At 43.6% G+C, this 18,773-nt stretch overlaps 1 protein-coding gene across 1 annotated transcript in view; it reads right to left on the bottom strand.

The window, feature by feature from the left end:
* The window catches only part of RNF103 (ring finger protein 103), a 29,485-nt gene extending 10,829 nt beyond the window's left edge, over window positions 1-18,656 (bottom strand). Inside the window, exons 1-3 of the mRNA XM_078605955.1 lie at window positions 18,000-18,656; window positions 4,297-4,451; window positions 2,952-3,067 (exon numbers count right to left, since the gene is read on the bottom strand). Coding sequence (XP_078462081.1) covers window positions 2,952-3,067; window positions 4,297-4,451; window positions 18,000-18,225 — 497 coding nt within the window. The 5' untranslated portion in view covers window positions 18,226-18,656. The remainder of the gene's footprint in view (window positions 1-2,951; window positions 3,068-4,296; window positions 4,452-17,999) is intronic.
* Between the last annotated feature and the right edge of the window lie 117 nt (window positions 18,657-18,773).

The following is an 18,773-nucleotide window of genomic DNA, read 5'->3' as shown; positions in this document are numbered from 1 at the left end:
GGGGGGGGGGCAAGTAAGTCTTAGAATCCGAAGAAAACAGTTAAGACGATAACCCTGTTTATGAGGAAGCTTGAGAAATGTGTAAGGCTATTTACAAGCATATACAACAAAGGCACTCGCTGAGTACACACTGGTAATTTACAAGTTCCAAATGTTATTATGTTACACCGTAATTTAGTTTATTGACTTGAAATCTGGTCGGAAAATGAAGTCTAACTCAATTTTGTAATCACACATATGCCACCTGCTACATAAACATTTGGCGGCTGCTACTGTTTTGAATTACCGTGCACGCAAAATGAAATAAATGACTAAATGCACGGACATCCAATCACACGGAGACACTCAAAAGTGGAACATCAATAACTACCCTTCATTTTGGAAGTAAAACAAACATTTTTTTTTTACATTTTACCCATAATTCTCCACGGCAATGCAGAATGAATTTATGTACGCAACACGTAGCAGGCTTTTGCAGCCAATGTTACGATTCGTAATTCATTTTTGGGTTGGGTCGCTACCGAACGATCCGACCAAATTTGTGTCATTAAGAATCCTCCATCACCCGACAACCAATGAAACAAATTGAATTCTCACGCGACGTACAACCGTTTAACGCTACAATTGTTATTGTTTCTACTCACCGCGAGTAAGCCGAGGTACAATTCTAACAACCGAATGTATTAATTAGATACATATTTCATATGGAGCGCCCTAGTCGGTAACATCTGGTAATCCGGTAACATTTGTTCAATGAGTCTGCTGATGAGCACTCTATACTTGCTTAGACAACTGCTGCTGGGTAATATTTATCCAGAAAGACAATAGGTTGATGGTCTTATACGTTTTTAATATGTGAAGCCAATAAAAACATGTAGTTCTGTTTATATTTAATACGTTTTATTATGATTGTTAGAAACTTTCTTCACGAATTTAGCATTTGTTTATTCTGGCTGTGCTGAAAACTCAATTTATGGATGAAGGGGAGAGGTAAATTTATGACTCTATTGTAAACGTCTATTTGTGCAGTGCGAGCATGCCGATAAAATACTGTTAAAATTGTGACATAAAGCCACCTAAAAATGTATCGAATTTGTGCTCAAACTCACGGCAGCATTATGCAAAATCAACCTTGAACTGAGTGCCGCAATGTTTTCTCGGTATAAATTATTATCGATCTATTTATTTAGTGCGGGAACGGGTCTTGGAGACATTCAATCTTTCTTAAAAATAAGCTTCGTAGAAAAAAGAGCGTATAAAAAGTAAGACACATTCCAAAGGTCTCAAATGTTTTTTTGTACAAAATATACATCAAAACGTATGTTGTACAATAAAGAAAATACTGTATCGTAGTAATGTAAAATAATGGAAGGTGGATATAGACACACCTAATATAAACGCAGTTATCGTATAAGCAACACGTGCTAATGTTACACTGGAGGGAAATTCTAGATTTGAAGGTTTCGTGACTGCAAGGATCCATACTCTTTGGTTCTTTCGGTAAAGTCACATAGGTGAAAAAAAATGAAAATAACTCAAATAAATCACGTTTCGGAGGCAACACAAGCTTCCCCACTGCATCCACAAGGATGTGATTAATATGATACTATCCTAATTACCTCGGGTTAACAGTAAATAACGACAACAGCTTAATCCCCCCCCCCTCATTCCTCCTCCCTTGCTCTTACCCTATATAATCACTCGTCACATACAACTCTCTCTGCCCACTACAGTAAAAACATTTTTGCTGTGGTTGTTCCACCTGATGATGGAAGCTTGTGTTGCCTCCGAAACGTCGTGATTTAGTTATTTTATATTTTATTTTCACCTACGTGACTTCACCGAAAGAACCAAAGAGTATGGAGAGGGAAAGTTGAAGGAAAACTTCTGATACTCCACATTACTTAGGATATTAGTACAGAAATACAGCTGCCCTGTTAGATATATCTGCAGCTTCTGCTAAGTACCGATGAAGTGATAGAGCGCCTGCCTCACAATTGCAAGGTCATGGATTTAAATTCCATTTCAAGGACTGACTCGGACACGTCACCCTTGTGGGGTCAATAAATTGAGTACCAACATTGTGGGAAGTCAATAGGTACTCGTGATTATGGAAAACTGGCCACAGCCAGAGGCACGAGACCAAGTTTCCAGCACAGGTTCAGGGGTCACAAACGGAGAAAAACACCACTCTATAAATTTTAATGACGGAGGAAACGTTGGCGAGATGTTAACTACATCGGTAAAGTCACGTAGGTAAAATAATTATAATAAAATAATAATAATAAATGAAAATAACTAAATTAAATCACGACGTTTCGGAGGCAACACAAGTCTCCGTCTTCAGGTGGGACCGTCACAGCTAAATTTACTGTATCAAGTGAAGGGAAATCCAAGAGACACGAACAGGTTACATTCCTGAGATGCGTTCGTAGATACATTTGTTTGTATTTCAGAAACTCAATATTTTATTGTTTATTCGGTCAGTGTTATAGGATGTGTTATGGTTAAACAAAACAGGGAAGCATTGTTAAACTCATAAATAAGAAGAAATATTGGGATGGTGGGACTCATTACATCTCGCGGAGGATCGCTCCGCCCAACAATATCGTTCCGCGGTTCGGTTCGTAACTACAATCCAACGCAATTCGGCTGGTTAAAATTTAGAAAATCTTACGACGGTTTGTTTGTAAGCATGGACGTTCATATCTCACGGACTGCCTTTATATAATAATTAAAACAATGGTATTGTACGCTATGTATTAACTGTAAAAAAAAGTTTTTTCCCCAATGCAAAAAAACCTACAGCTGCTGTGATTGAAATGGGTATATAGGTTTGTTGTCCTTCCAACCGCTCCTCTGATGAGCACGGTTGGCTACGTATGGTGCGCCAAAGAAGATCAACATACGTTGCTGTGTGCAATGTTTGGCCAGCAATGCATCATCTTCACCTGGGATCCAGGGAGCAGTGGAAGGTCCCTGTTCGTATGCCGAAGCGGGAGACTTTTTTGACCACCTCCTTCCACTCCTTCGGCTCCAGCATGAAGTGTTTCTTCTTGCATGAGATCTGTGCCCCACAGAGGACGAAACAAATGAAAACACTCAATTCCCAACAGTACCCAGTGTGGTTCTGGCACAAAGGCACAAAGCCGACCATTTCACATATTATAATGACCACGATAAATGTCCCCTGATAACCACAATTGAGACATGATTCGTAATTAGTTTCTTTGGGGTTGGATCGTGTAGCAATGTCATTTATTAAAACTGTCTGTGACATTATACTGCCACCATCTAATACAAAAGAAACTAATAATGAATCGTGAAAGCCCACGTATATAATTGATACTTGTTCGTCCAGCAATAAATATTGGTGCAGTGAATTATAACAGTGGACCAGCTGTGGTGGGGGCAAGGAATAAGTGCTCCCTTCCATACAACCTGTCTGAGCAAGCCTGGCTCTGCTGATGAGACGCTGCACGTCGAAACTGGTCCACAAATCGCTTGTGTAGAGAACCGATGCTCCTGAAATAATGAACTCCGAGAAGGCCGAGTGGCAGAGTAGTCCCCTAGGGTACGGCGAATCGGAGCGATTGCCGAGTGTCCCGTGCTCTGGCGAGCCCCCCTGCTTCGACGTCATGGCGTCAGATGTAATACTTCCGGTTTAGTTTCAAGGCATGGGGGGGGGGGCACACACTGGGATTTACGGGCCCTGCGCCCCCCCTATGGACAGCCCTGTGAGCAGCTCATGGGATGCGTTTGCAATATTTATCTACTTTTAGATGTAAAGAGGCGCACTGCCTGCTTACTTAATTTGTTGACCAAAATGGACCATGGTGAACACGAGGGTATGGACTAAAGCATATTTGGACTCACGTGTGGAGGCGCAGAACAGAGTTCCACTTACGTGTGATTTTACACCTAACGCTCCACAGCAACGCAGACTGAGTTCGCACACGCCACGACCACGAGGGGAAACGTTCCTTCAGCATCATCCTCACGCAGCCGCCACGTGCGTGTGTTGAACTGTTATTACCCAAAAGTGAACGTGTCTCCTTATTCAAAGCTGCATTCATGTTCTGTTGGGGGTGGGGAGGAAGCAGTCTCCCCATAAGGAGTACCACTTTGAACTTCACACAAAGCAGCACTTATTTTATTGGCCCTGTTGGGATGTACTGATGTACGTTGAACTTATTTCACACCGTTCGTAGCCAACCGCGCTAATCGAAGGTGCGGGGGAAATGTGATGGATGACGGAAGAGGAGAGAGAGGAAAGAGCGAGAGAGAAAGCGTTACCTGCACGAGCCACACGCCATCCTTGGTGTCCTCCACCTGCTCGTAGAAGTGCATCTCGCTGGTGAAGTCCGCGCTGCCGCTGCTGCTGCTGGCGTTGTCCACGTCTGCCTCCCCCTCGGCCAGCGTGGAGTAGAGCTCTCCCTCGCTCACATCGCCTGCACGTGCCGCCCAAAACGCAGACGCGCGCATATCAACCTGGCCAACACTGAACTAGAATAAAACTCCAGAAGAGGGTTTGTTTACACTGTTTGGTTTTTTCGGTAAAGTCACGTAGGTAAAACATTTAAATAAATTAAATTAAACCACGACGTTTCGGAGGCAACACAAGCCTCCGTCTTCAGGGTTTCTTTAGGTTAGATCGTGTAAATATAAATGTGTCGTTAAACCCTTCACCACCCGACACAGCCAATTAGTAAGGTTTGTCCAGTAAACAAAACATTCCAATTAGTTACTAGTTCAGCACACTGGTGTGTTGGAGAGTAAACCCATAAAATGTACAATTCGAGTACAACGTTTCGCCGGTAATTACAACCAGCCTCATCAGGCGTAGCATCGCACAAGGCGGGATGCTGCTGGATGCTACTAGATGCTACCCACGCTCCTCAGTCTTTGCTCAGCCTGCGTACGTATCTCACGTGTTATCACGGACTGTGCTTGACCCTATATCATATATTATTTATTACAACGTGATTTTTTTTCCATAATGTGGTTTTCTTCAGGAATGCAACTACCACGTTATAGCAGAACAGACTGTTCTTTCCGATCCGCTACGCCACCGATAGCAATGATCATCACACGTCAGTTGAGCCAATGTTCCATCCTCAGATCTGGAAATTAGCCAAAATGCAGAAGCAAATGTAACACGTTTTTTTGTCATTATTGGTGAACGGGCCGACACCGTGAACTCGCTAATTCCCTCGAGAAAGTGGTTTAATCAGAAGTGGCTGAAACCCGGATTAAAAAACGAGGATCTCAGTGGTTCCACGGTTATGACCTCCGATTCACCCAGCCACCTCTAAAGAAACATCAGATTCTTGAATATTCAATTTGAAGCAAGTGTAGCACGCTTAACAATCGATATCAATCAATGACTTGATGCATCATTAATACCCCAGCTCATGCACGCATTTAACTGTGTGTGTGTAAGAATCGGTTGTGCGAGACTTGCGCAAACTGTACGCTTCAGGCTGATGCAATGAACGAGACGTAAAAATGCTAAATGCACAACAGTGGGAGGGAAATGCAAACGAGAGTATAAATTAGACAAAACTAATCAGGATTCCTGCATAAAATTATGACCTCAAATTTTAAGAGTTCAACAAATTACAGGGGGAGAAGGTGGAGGACGAAATGGGTGCCTGAACAGACCTATGAGTAAATCGGTATTGATATAATGTATTCCGAGTCCATTCATTTACAAGCCTCCTGAGATTTCTATTGCCCTTTTAAAAATAAATTATGTATAAACATAGCTGTGTTGGGCCAGTTATTATATTTTACAATTTAGCTGCGAGTAATGCCGCCTGAGGTTACACAAAGTGGTGCAGTGTTGTTTGGTGCACTGCGCTATGAACACAGCCAAGTGAGCTGCGTTTGAATTCCAGCCATGGCTGATACCTGTGGAGAGTTCCTCACCAACCTCAACACAGTGGGATGGTATGGAAGTATAGACACCTGAGTTTGATTCCCGGCCACGGCTAATATCAGTTGTGAGTGACGTCTCAACGAATCATGCCCACTCCTCCCTCCCATCAACTTGCATTGACCAGCGTGGTGAAGTATGGTCAAACAATACCCACGACTGACATGGGAGTCCTTCATCCGGCAGTGGTTTGATTAAGGGCCATAAATGTTTGTTGTTATTAACCCTTTCCTGTTCCGATGACGTACATGTACATAATTGGAATGGAACCGGAAAAAAAACTAAAATAAAAAACTTAATCAGTACCGAGCCTCCCACAAAGCCATGCGGGAGGACATGCGGCACGGTTTGGCGCCAGCTATCAAAGAGTGCAGTGGTGTCGCTCCAGTTCTCTGCGGTGAGTACAATGTCTTTAAATTCAACATCGCGATGCCTCTCTAAATAAAATTAACCCTAACCGCTTCGCGTTCCGAGATTCAGCGGTGAACGGGACCCTTCCTGCAACTTGCAGACGTTTCGGAATGGGAAAGGGTTAAAATATCTGGATCAGCACCTCTGTTCTCCAAATGCGGTTTTCCTGGTTTGCGTCTCAAGCATGTCTTCTCTCAAGCTTTCTCCACGCACTACTGGGGGAATCTTCAAAAGCGGAGTTCAAAATCTTTTAAACTTGCATGTTAATTGGGTGCCTCTGCATTTAGCACGCCAGACTCACTATTGGAAGTTGCACTTTTTAAATCCTGTAAAGGTATCCATAATAGAGGTTTTTGGGTTAGATCGCGTAAATATATAAATGTGCCATGAAAACCCGCCACCACCCTGCACAGCCAACTAGTAAGGGTTGTCACGTAAACAGAACAGGTAATTTACTTTTCGATTTAAAGCTTTCGTGACTGCAGGGATTCATCTTCTTGGTTCTTTCGGTAAAGTCACGTAGAAGGGAAGTAATAAAATAATGTTTTATTTTTATTATTATTTTATTACTTCCCTTCTACGTGACTTTACCGAAAGAACCAAGAAGAGGTAATTTTGTTGTAAAGGTAATTTACTTAATCCATCATCCCTCTGGGGGTGTCTACAATATAAGTGCCACTGTGTGTCATACCCAAGAACAGGCATCGCAGTCAGAGACTTAAATTGGCCATGGAAATGTGGAAATGTCACTGCCGACTCTGTTCTGCCAATTGAGATGCTTGAGTGAACATGGAGACAAGCTGACTTGAGCTTGAACCAAGTTAAAATCCATCCGATTTTCCCTCGGAAACAGGGAGGCTCTCACAGACACCGCTTTTCACGATAGCGAACATACTTCTGGTTACTGACACCGCAGCAACAATTGATGACACCGCATTTAAAAATGGTGCAATTCGCTTGTTTACACTGTACTCTCAGAAAAATTATGAATGTAGACTGTTTAGCACAAAACAAAATTACATTCGAATATCCTATTTGTATAAAAACGTACATTGATGATTGTAAAAACAAGTACACAATCAAAAATATGCAGTATACAGGACAGCATTTCAACTCCAAAGGTTATACCATGAAATAGGAATGTGGCAACAACACAACAGGCATGTCTGGGCATGCAATTCCATTTGGCTCCATATGAACAACTGCCCGTCAAAATTATCACACGAATCACACGTATTGAATCAAATAAATTAATGAAAAAAATTATATTACATATATTTGCGTAAAAAGTTAAATGTGTTTTAGTCCGTCTGGTTATTGGCCTTCAAAACGTACATTAACCATCATAATGCATTTAAGTGTGCAAACACTGGGTCTCAAATCAGCATGCTAAACAAATTCAGCTCGCTTTCTGGTTGTTACTGTTGATCAAAAACTCCCTCTAAATAACGTTGACTTTCCAGTACAAAAGACAACAATTTATGAGCAGTATTTGAACATTCTGGATAACCAAAAAAAGGGGCAAACCACTCCAGAGTTTGCATGTTAAACAAATACTTGCCGTCTAACATGTACTCCATGAGACCCAACGTTTAATAGACTGAGAATATATTTTATATTTACACGGAGACAGGAAGGGTTTATTTATGTTATTTCTTTCAATAACTCAGAATGATCCTTCACCGCATACAACTAGTCTTCATGACAATGCTACAATTGTGAATGAGTCAATGCAGATGAAGAAAAAACCCCGCAATCTTGACAAAACAAGTATTAATATCACGGAGATGAAATAAAAACGCAGAGAGATATAATGTGTGTACATGACAGTCTGTCCCATTTCATTCATCAAAACGTACTGGCCCTCCACATACAACTTATCCTTGCTCTTATTTTTTTATTGTATCAGCAAGACAGTTAAAGTGTAAATGATTAACCGCCTTTGTGCTCAAACAATCATGTGGTGCAGCTCATCTAATTTAAGGTCGTTAAGTGGCGAAATACATTCCACATTCCCATGGCAGGGGCTTTTCTATGCGCACAGGAGGAGGAAAATAAAACCACACACCGTTTACTTCCCAACAAGCGGAACTTATATTATCGGATCTCGGATACACTACAAGTTAAAGATCATCAAGTGTGTGCGCTCCAATGATGCCAAGAACATGCCACTAATGATGGACCAGTGCTGTAGAGCAAATGGATGACAATATTGTCGGGATATCACATCAGGATGCTTTAGTGTAGCACTGCAGAGGAATAACTATGATACTTCAATAAACGAGAATCCTTCACCATTTGTGATATCCCCATAGACCCATGGCAGACCGGTGTCCCCTTCAAGTGTAAACCAAATTACCGCTAATTAAAGCAATATTTCTATAATAATGACACTAACATTGCCGCTAAATGCTCCCAGTAGGTATAGCAGGCAGCAATTACAGAAGCAAACAATTCCTCTAGATGTTGGCAATAGCTCCCTACAATTTTCCACAGTACTGCAGTATATTAAGCAATGAACGACGACTGGAACAGTGCACTGCATCTAAAACTCACAAGGGGAAAAGATCATTATCACTGTTAATTTGCCAAGTATTGCCCTGGGGCAGCTTAAGACACAAGACTCCCTGCTAGCCGAGACAATATAAGTCGACGACCAGCGTATGCTGGAATATGAAACGCACGATTCTGTGCAGATAATTACAGTTCACAGATTTTGCCATTCATACAAAGGGCACGTTTCATTGGGAGCAATGTTAAGGATGCCTTAAATGTCCTATTTAAATTAGTGCCGATTTCAGATCGTTCCCCAGAGAGCACAATTACAGCAGAAACACAATTATGAGCACCGATATCGACGGGACCATAATTGCAGATCCTGTAATCCACGGCACACCGCTGAGCAGCGTGCAGTGCCAGCCTCAACAGAACCCCAATCGACACCATCTACGATCATCGGCCATGCCGATCTGCTGCTGTACCCGGGCGAAAACCCTGCTGCGGCGAGGCCAACGCAGTTTTGGGTTCTCTAGCCCGAAGACCTGGAACTAGTTACCGGCAGATGTTTGGGAATCCATCCTCGAGTCCGAGCCAGTTTTGTAACATACAGCACTTAAAACAGTGTTGTTATTGTTGTTGTTATTCTACAGAGCTTACTACGTGTGATCAGTGCACATTCACGGTGGACTGGACGAATATGAGTGGATGATAACAAGTGTGCAAACTTAATTACAGTACTTACGGCAGAGGCTAGGCTTCTAATGTGCAGAAAAACGTTCGTGCCGACACGGTGTATGGCAAATTATGGGAGGAATTAGATGCGTGATTTCGTCAATCTGTAACAAAATTGCAGGGGAAGTGCGGCAGGTGACTAGTGGCTAAATTAATACGTGAAAAACTTGTGGATTATACGGTTACGGTTTTCTGGCACACATTTTCTGTATTGGTGTATGTTAAAGGATGTTTTTTGCATTTTTCTTACCAATAAAGTAAAAAAAATCCTTTTCTGCTGAACAAATCACATCACCATGGCTTAGTCCGTGCTGGTATAATAAAAAATGTAAAAAAAACAACAGATCTCATCTCTACAATTCCCTGCAGCTCCACTCCTGAAGCTCTGCCGTTCACGCTGCCCACTTCTATGGATCACGGTCCGCAAAGCGCCATCAATCCGCCGTGGTGTGCCGCGCATCACGGGGGCAGTCGCGAACTGCCACTAATCCGCGAATTTGCAGGGATTCGCTGATTGTTGTATTTCTGCTCTTGTGGGAGCCTGAAAACACATACTCAAATTCCAACCTCCAAGACAACTAGAAACTCTTCAGGATAGATATGCTGTGGATACAAAAAGAACGAAAGATCCCCCGTATAGCCTTCACAGACTGTTGGGCAAGTGCTGTTAGCGAGCACCTATGAAGGCCGGAACAGCACACAAGGTGGCCAACACCACACTCGGCCGCCTTCGTCTCCCCAATGGTGATGTTTACACACCACACCGGGTACGCATTTCAGGCTGACTCGACCTAGAGGAGGCCCAGGATTGGTTGAGATAATTGTCACTGGTGTTGGCCGCGAGCGGAAAATGAACTCGGGTCGCTGGGTTCAAAGGGAAGTGCACAAACCGCTACGCCACCACCGCTCAGTACAGGTAAAGACACAATACCCAATACTGAATTAAGTTTCAGCTAAATGTCAGCATATTTTTTGGTGCCCCACCAACATTTGACACTGACCTCACATTGCTGTAGAAAATATTTGCACTGCAATTCAAATTTTTACACGTAGAAATTGAACACCTTACACGCATTATGGAAAATAGAATGAAAAGAGAACACGTTATCAGTGCGTTTATGATAAAGCGATGTTTCGTTTTCTATTACGCTTGTGATAAGTTAGGCTGAACATGAAGCAACATGAGAAGTTAGGCTCAACATAAGGCAGCACGAGAAGGGACTGCACCCTGTGTTTAATAATTGAGCAACATTACGCCCTTCGCCATAATGTACATCCTTTGCGCGTGACGATACGTACAGCACATGGAGTGGTTGAAGCCTCAAATCGCACCAATCTGCACGATGTAAGCACCTGCTGCTGCATGCATTTCCACTCCGTAGCAATACCACTTGCAAAATTAGCGTTTAATTGTAAGGCTGTGTAATTACAATCCCGCGTCTGGAATGTGAAATGGGCTCGAGCAAAATTGCAGGCTGCACTGCATTGCAAATGCCTCTGCAGCAGTATATTCAAGGTGCACTTCGTGCTGTTTATAAGCTCAGCTTTGGAAACAGTGATCCACAACCCAGGGGAAATTCTCTACGTTTTATAGGACGAGTTTCAGATTTATGGGTTTTTAAGAACGATTTCAGAATGTGATTGGTTTAAAATGACACCAAATCCCAGTTTGGGAAGGGAAACAATAAAAATGCTGCAACATAAAAAAGTCCTTACAAAAATATGCACCGACCCCTTTTGCAGTGTAAACAGTTTGTGTTCATCTTCTTGGTTCTTTCGGTAAAGTCACGTAGAAGGGAAATAATAAAATAATATAAATAAAACATAATAAAATAATTCTCACGACGTTTCGGCCACAACGCAAGCAGCCGTCCTCAGGTGAAGAACAGGTCTGTCAGAAAGACAGCGTCTGAATGAGCACCACCAAGCTTGGCAGCGTATATTTAAGCTGGTTTGGAGGGGGAAGGGCGCCTTGACAAAGGAATTTGCATATAAAGAGGAATTTAGCATATTTATGGGAAATGCAGATATGGGATTAGTCACTACTTGTTATTTTATTATTTCCCTTCTACGTGACTTTACCGAAAGAACCAAGAAGATGAATCCCTGCAGTCACGAAAGCTTTAAATCGAAGTTTGTGTTTAGTTTGTTGTCCTTGCCCCGCACCTCTGATTAGTACGGCTAGGTACGGTGTGAAAGAAGTTCACCATACATACGGACAATGTACATTGCAGGAGAACTCTCATCCGCTGTGATGTGGAGGACAAACATCACAGATCCGAAAAAGTGGAGATAATAGGATGCATTTTCCCACGTGACTCCGCTTATCAGCAAAAAACAATTATGTGCATAATTCGAAGTCAATCCACAGTGCAGGAAAGAAACATAATCGCAGATAATAGAAAGAAAAAAGGCACGGATGATCTTTTTGAGACGTTACAGATAACAGGGCATCGGATAAGGGGAGTTATATATAAGAATTACAATGTACCAGCACAGCGTTTAGTACAATGCCATACAGTAGTGTAAATTGGTGGTAGTTTGGAGATGCGGAAAGAGCTGTGAAAAACAGACAGCCCTTGATAGAGGTGTCTTCGCCCATCATATAACTTAAAATAACACGTGAAGATGACGGCTTAAATCCTATGCCAACGCAATATTTCTGCTGCTCAGTGACGATACTGCGAAATGCAATAAGATAGTGGTGTCTCATTTACGCTCCAGTAAAGTATGGTCAAACAACCCCAATGACTGACATGACGGAGAGGTGGCTGTTAATCAATGCTGGATTATACAATTTGTGTTTTTTGTGACTCCAGGTAATGGATCCCTTTGGCTCAATAAAATTAGTACCACCCTCGTGAGCAGCCAACATTGGTCATCATATGGAATAACTGGCTCCTTGCCACGTGAATGTGAAATGTTGTACATCGTCACAGGCCTGTCAATGCTGATGAGCACGACAAAATATAATATATTTTTTAGCAGGGAGACACTTTGCCTGCCTATTGATGTCTGTTTATACTGGTAGGAACCTCCTGGTTACACCAGCCCACAGGGGATTATTGTGTCTGTCGTGCAGGAACAGGAAGGGCTGGGTGTGGAGGGAGGGGCTGGGTGAGGAGGGGAGGGTGGGGAGGAGCTGGGTGGGGAGGGTGGGGAGGGGCTGGATGGGGAGGGTGGGGCTGGGTGGGGGGTGGGAGGGGTGGGGCTGGGTGGAGAGGGGCTGGTCACCCCGTGGTGCCCTTATAAAACTCAACGTTTAACCTACTCATGCCGGCTTGTGCCCGCCCTCACAGTCGGGCATATTTGCGGAATACACCACGCCGCCGTTGACCCTGGCCATTGACCGAGCAACCCAACGTTCCTACCAGCTCCCTCCGCAGGAATGTGTTCTATATCCAATTGAAACAAATATTGTTTGCAATGTTATACAGTACTGCAGACGTGTAGAGTATTTCTGATCATGGTGATTTATGTCTACTATCAAAATTAAACTACTAGACACCTGCTGATGGAATTGATGATAAAATATTCTTGCTGATATTACTACTCTTGATGGCTTCTGCTGTAGCTACTGGCTAATACTGCTACTGACGAGTTACATTGTTTTCTAAAACATGGAATATCTGCTGCCGATGATAATTCGCTAGCAACATAATTATGATGAACACGATGCAGACTTAGGGTTGATAACAACATCAAATTGCTACTTCTGATGATCATGCCGATGATAACGGAGCTTTGCTAAAACAATTGCAAGACGATTGGATTCATGAAGTGTGCAAATGCGGCCACATCTCAAGGTGATGATCATGATCAATTTCTAATGACTGAAACTTAGGGCTGGCTAACAAAATTATTCTGTTACTGATACAGCAAACTGTTAAGACAAACGACGTATCACTGCTGGCAAACTGGTATTTCTGCCCTTAATGATAAGAATTGAATGCTGCTCCAAATATATTCTAATAACACGTAACAACAATGTAAGTTTTCCAGCATCATGTTGCTCCTGTTGCTGACAATGTGGAAAACCTATGCTGTCCAGAACTCCTCTTATCCATTGTGATGCAGCGGAGAAATAATGAGGATCAGAGGACTCACGGGGGTTATCCGTGCTTTCACTACACTTATATGTGGGGAAAATATATCGCATGATTGGGAAAATAAATTTCAAAACGTTGCTGGCCTTGGATAACAGGAGAGATTTCGTGGACCTGCGCAGCTGTGGCAGAAAAGACGAGTTGTGACTGAGAAATGTTCTCCTATTCTTGGATATTTCGGTAAAGTCCCGTAGAAGGGAAATAATAAAATAATAAAAAGAAGACGTAATAACAATTCTCACGACGTTTCGGCCACAACACAAGCAGCCGTCCTCAGGTGAAGAACAGAGCTGTCGGAAAGACAGCGTTCTAATGAACACTGCTAAGCTTGGCAGCGTATTTTAAGCTGGGTGGGAGGAGCAGAGCGCCTTGACAAAGGAGTTTACATATCAACAGAGGAATTCAGCATATTGATGCTAAAGAAATTCGTTTTCAATCTAGATTTTAATGTGCATAGCTCCAGTGGCTTTCTAATAATCTTGTCAGCATTGTAATCCCATTCCAATTCTGGATGGATCATGCAGACAATGGTGCTGACATAGTACTGAACTATATTGCTGACTGATGCATGCTGCCTAAAGCAGCAAACAAAAAAATTACATTCGCATTCAGTGTCAGAAGCCCCATTAATGGCAAAAAGTAGTTGTCAAGCATGAAAGCGTGGCTTTTAGATTCGACGCCACTGTGCCCTGAAGTGAACATACCACGTGTGCATTGCAGCAATGCATGGGGCCATCCATTTAGTAGGTACGCAAAAATCTGTAAAAAATTTACCCCTCCCCCTCTCCCTGTACCCACGCGTACCTTTTACCCCCCCCCCCCCACCTGCGTACGTACACTTAACGCCCCACCCCCCCGAATCCTATAGAACGGCCGATATTTAATCCACGCAGAAACGATCAAGGATTAATAATATTAACGTGTTTAAGAAAACAGATAGTCCACCAGGCCAATGTAGACAAATTATTATCAAGGCTTCAAACCCCCCCCCCCCCCCCCCCCGTTTGGAGGGGGTCTACTGACAATGTTCGTACATTATCAGTAGACCCCCCATACGCAAGCGTACGCATTTGGGTTAACCCCCCCCCCCCCTCCACGAGAACGTACTAAATGGATGGCTCCTATATCTAATGCCAAAGATGTAAATGAAGGAGCATCCAAGCGGATATCATTGACACTTCACTCTCTCGACTTGTGTACATGCACTTAAACTGCAAGTCACCCATGTCGTTTCAAAACAAACACGCAGCCTCAACAATACGTCTCTAACATAATGTGAACCCACACAGCCTCAGTCTCAACACAAACCCACATCTCAATACTATAATACAAATAAAGACTCCACACGAATCAAGAGCCTTAACTCCTTCACCCTGCATCCTCAACACTAAGCAAGAGCTTCAACGTGAACCCACAACCTCTACACAAACCCAAATCCTCAGTACTAATCCACAGCCTCGACACGAACCCAGAGCCTCAACATGAACCTATGGGATTTCTACTTAACAACCCGGATCAGGAAGCTCTTTAATGCGAGAGCAGAGCTTTGTTAACACCTGGTGATACTGGTTTTATCTCCTTCTAAGCATCGTGCAAAATTGTCAAAAATGTTGCTTGCTGTGCAACGTTCCGGTCTGCTGCAAACCCAAATAAAAATCACATATCTGCCCATGTGACAACTTGATTTGAGCGGCTGTGTGGAGTGGTTGAGGGTTACAGTTGAAACATTGCCATATTTACATGACCTAACCCAAAATAACCTAATTTTGAATCAAGAAACACACAGCCTCAACTTACAACAACGGCTTTAACGTGAACCCAGAGCCTCAACACGAATCCATAAACCTCAACATAAACCCAAGCTCTCAACATGAACGGACAACCGCCACGTGGACCCGCAACCTCAACACAAACACCAGAGCAATGCTGGGGTTCCCTCGCCTATATTTACAAGATGAGAAGAACCCTGAGACCTCGACTCCGTCACTACATGATAATAGGAGGATCAGCTCCAAGTTATTCTATTGAACTCGGCACATGGAGGGGGGAATTTTAAAAACCTTAATGGTGACACATTGCTCAAGTGAGGAGCTGTATTCTTAGGTTTTTTCGGTATAGTCACGTAGGTAAAACATTTTAAATTAATAAAAGTAAAATAAAACAAAATAAAAAATCACGACGTTTCGGAAGCAACACAAGCCTCTGTAATTTACTACTGTACGTGAATCGGAAGTTTGTTTTTATTACCAGAAGTAGATTCGAACTGTTTGTATTGCCTTAGAATCTTAGATCAATATTGTTATGACAATGCACTAAAATAGCATCAACACCGCCAGTTCCACGGTTGGCTTAAGCCTCTAGAGAGAAGAATATCATCACCCTCAGCTTGTTAGAGCAGCTACAAAACAAGATGAATTGCAACTTTAATGGTGCATCACAAAAACCAAGCAAGGATACGAGTTTGTTTTTAGTTAGAAGTTAAATGCCGCAGCATCTCAAAGCTCCTTACAAAACACAAAACCAGGAAAATACAAAAGCCTCCAACACACCGTGAAGCCAAACACTCATTAATGGAATTAATGGCCAAACAGCCTCATTAATGCCGACCAGTTAGGCTTTCCTGGTAAAAAATGTGGAGATCTGCATCATCATGATCACCATCATCTCGAGCAGGGCAATGCACCAAGGTGGTGAGACGTGATCTTCCTCGCCTGGTATGCATGAGGTCAGGGGTTTGATCCCAAACCATGACGCCCGCTGTATATTTGGAGTTTGCGTGCTCTCCCCGTGGTTGCGTGGATTTTTTTTATTTTCTCCGGGTCCTCCGGTTTTTCCCTCCACATTTAGAAACATGCTGTTTAGAGTATTTGGCTGCTGTACATTTCCACACGATAGGTCACTTTGTTGAGCTATAATTTGTGGGCAGGTCGCTTCTGAAAAATAGTTCCATAGCTCAGTGGGCTTTGCCTGGTAGGATGGGGATGGTTCAGCTGAATTTGTATGTGTTTGGGTGATTTGTTTTACGTTCTTGTCCTGTGCACCCCTATCATGTTTTGCACCGTTTGTTGTTTCAACGTTCTTACCCGCCCCTACTGGACATATGTTAAAAAGATCTTCGTAAAAAAAATATTCTGATTCTGGTATTTAATGGTGGTGTGCATGCAATGGCAAGGAAAATCCCCCCATCATCATTCCTATCGCCACCACCATCCATCAATCGCTGTCATCATCTCTCGTCGTAGCAGTAGATTCTGCACTCGAGTCTTTGACGAGGCGGGCGCATTCCCATCGCCATCATCGGCAGTACTATTCAACAGTCCTCATCAGCACCATCACCGCTACCATCATCAACGGTAGCGACAGTCACAGTACTCGAGAGGTCCCACCTGATGACGGAGACTTGTGTTGCCTCCGAAACGTCGTGATTTTTTATTTTTTATTTTATTTTGATTAATTTTGATGTTTTACCTACGTAACTTTACCGAAAAAACCTAAGAATACTGTAGAGAAGTTTGCCGGATTCCACGAGGAGGTGGACAAGTCCCCATCTGCACCACCACCATCATTACCACCACCATCGTGGCCAGCGATGGTAGTTACAGGAGTCTATATTACCACTACCATCACCACCACCACGGATACACAGGAGTTACCGCCATCTATGACTAGGTGGGCGAGTTCCTATCATTACTATCACCACCACCACTACCATCACCACCATCACCACCATCACCAGTAGTACCACAGCACAGCAATAATAAAGCAGTCCTCTAATAGGCGGTAGAGTCGCCACTACCATTACTGTCAAAACCATCACCCAGCCGTAGTTGCATCCAACAAAAGTAGTAGTGAACGAAGTCCCAATCACCACGACCATCATCACCACCACCACCATCACCATTACAGAAGTCCACTAGTCAGAGGGATCTATGACTATAGGTGGGCGAGTTCCAATCATTAACACCGCTACCACCAGACTGTAGTAGTTACCTGAGCCCCATCCCCACCACCATCACAGTACTAGAGACAGCACGAGTAGTAGTTAGTTAGTTACCAGTCCCCACCACCACCACCACCATCACCACCACCATCACAGTACTAGAGACAACACGAGTAGTAGTTAGTTACCAGTCCCCACCACCACCATCACCACCACCATCACAGTACTAGAGACAGCACGAGTAGCAGTGGTTACCTGAATCCCCACCACCATCATCACAGTACTAGAGACAACACGAGTAGTTACCAGTCCCCACCACCACCACCACAGTACTAGAATCAACAGTACTAGTAGTAGAGAGTGAGTTAGTTACCGGAGTTCTCTACGAGGCGAGCGAGGCCCCTCTTCTCGAGGAGCCCCGCGTGGCTGAGTCCGCGCGACTCGAGGAGGCCGCGCAGCTTCCTGAGGCTGAGCGCCACCGGGTCGACGAGACGCGAGGCGAAGATGCCGGTCTCGCACCACGACACCGCCTCGAAGAATCGCGCCAGCAGGAACAGCACGCACACGTAGAGCAGCAGGAACAGCAGCTTGGCCCACATGCTGCCTATGGTAATGGACGTGAGTGGTGGTGGTGGTGATGGTGGTGATAGTTGGTAATGGAGGTAAATGTGGTGGTGACGATGGTGGTGGTAGTGGTGGTGAAGATGATGGTGGTTGGTAGGGTGGTGGTTATGATGAGTGCTGAAATAGTAACAGCAACAGCGGCGGCGGCTGCTGCTGCCGTGTCAGTGACAGCAGCCTGAGGGCTTCTGTCAACACTGGCTGATGGTGACGTGTGCAGCCCCCTACAGGAATCATTAATGAATGGAGGGAGACGGGAAATGGCTGTGATATTGGCGGCGCGCTTGATTCCAGGGACGGTTTAGGGGGCTCGGTAGGCGAGAGTTAAAATCGAGAAAGAAGATTAGGTGATGTTGGTGCGACGTGACCCTATAGGGGATTTGTTTTGGTGTCTTTGGTTAATTAGTAAAATGGCAGTGACGTCACTCGTGTTAAACGCCACACGTTTTATAGGGGGGAAGAGCAGTCCATGTGAGGTGGAGGGAGGGGGGTATTTAAAATATAATTTTTAATTCTGAACACGCTT

Source organism: Lampetra planeri, chromosome 25 (genome assembly GCF_965212315.1).
Source record: "Lampetra planeri chromosome 25, kcLamPlan1.2.h2, whole genome shotgun sequence".
NCBI lineage: Eukaryota > Metazoa > Chordata > Hyperoartia > Petromyzontiformes > Petromyzontidae > Lampetra > Lampetra planeri.
This window is presented reverse-complemented; position numbering and strand designations above follow the sequence as displayed.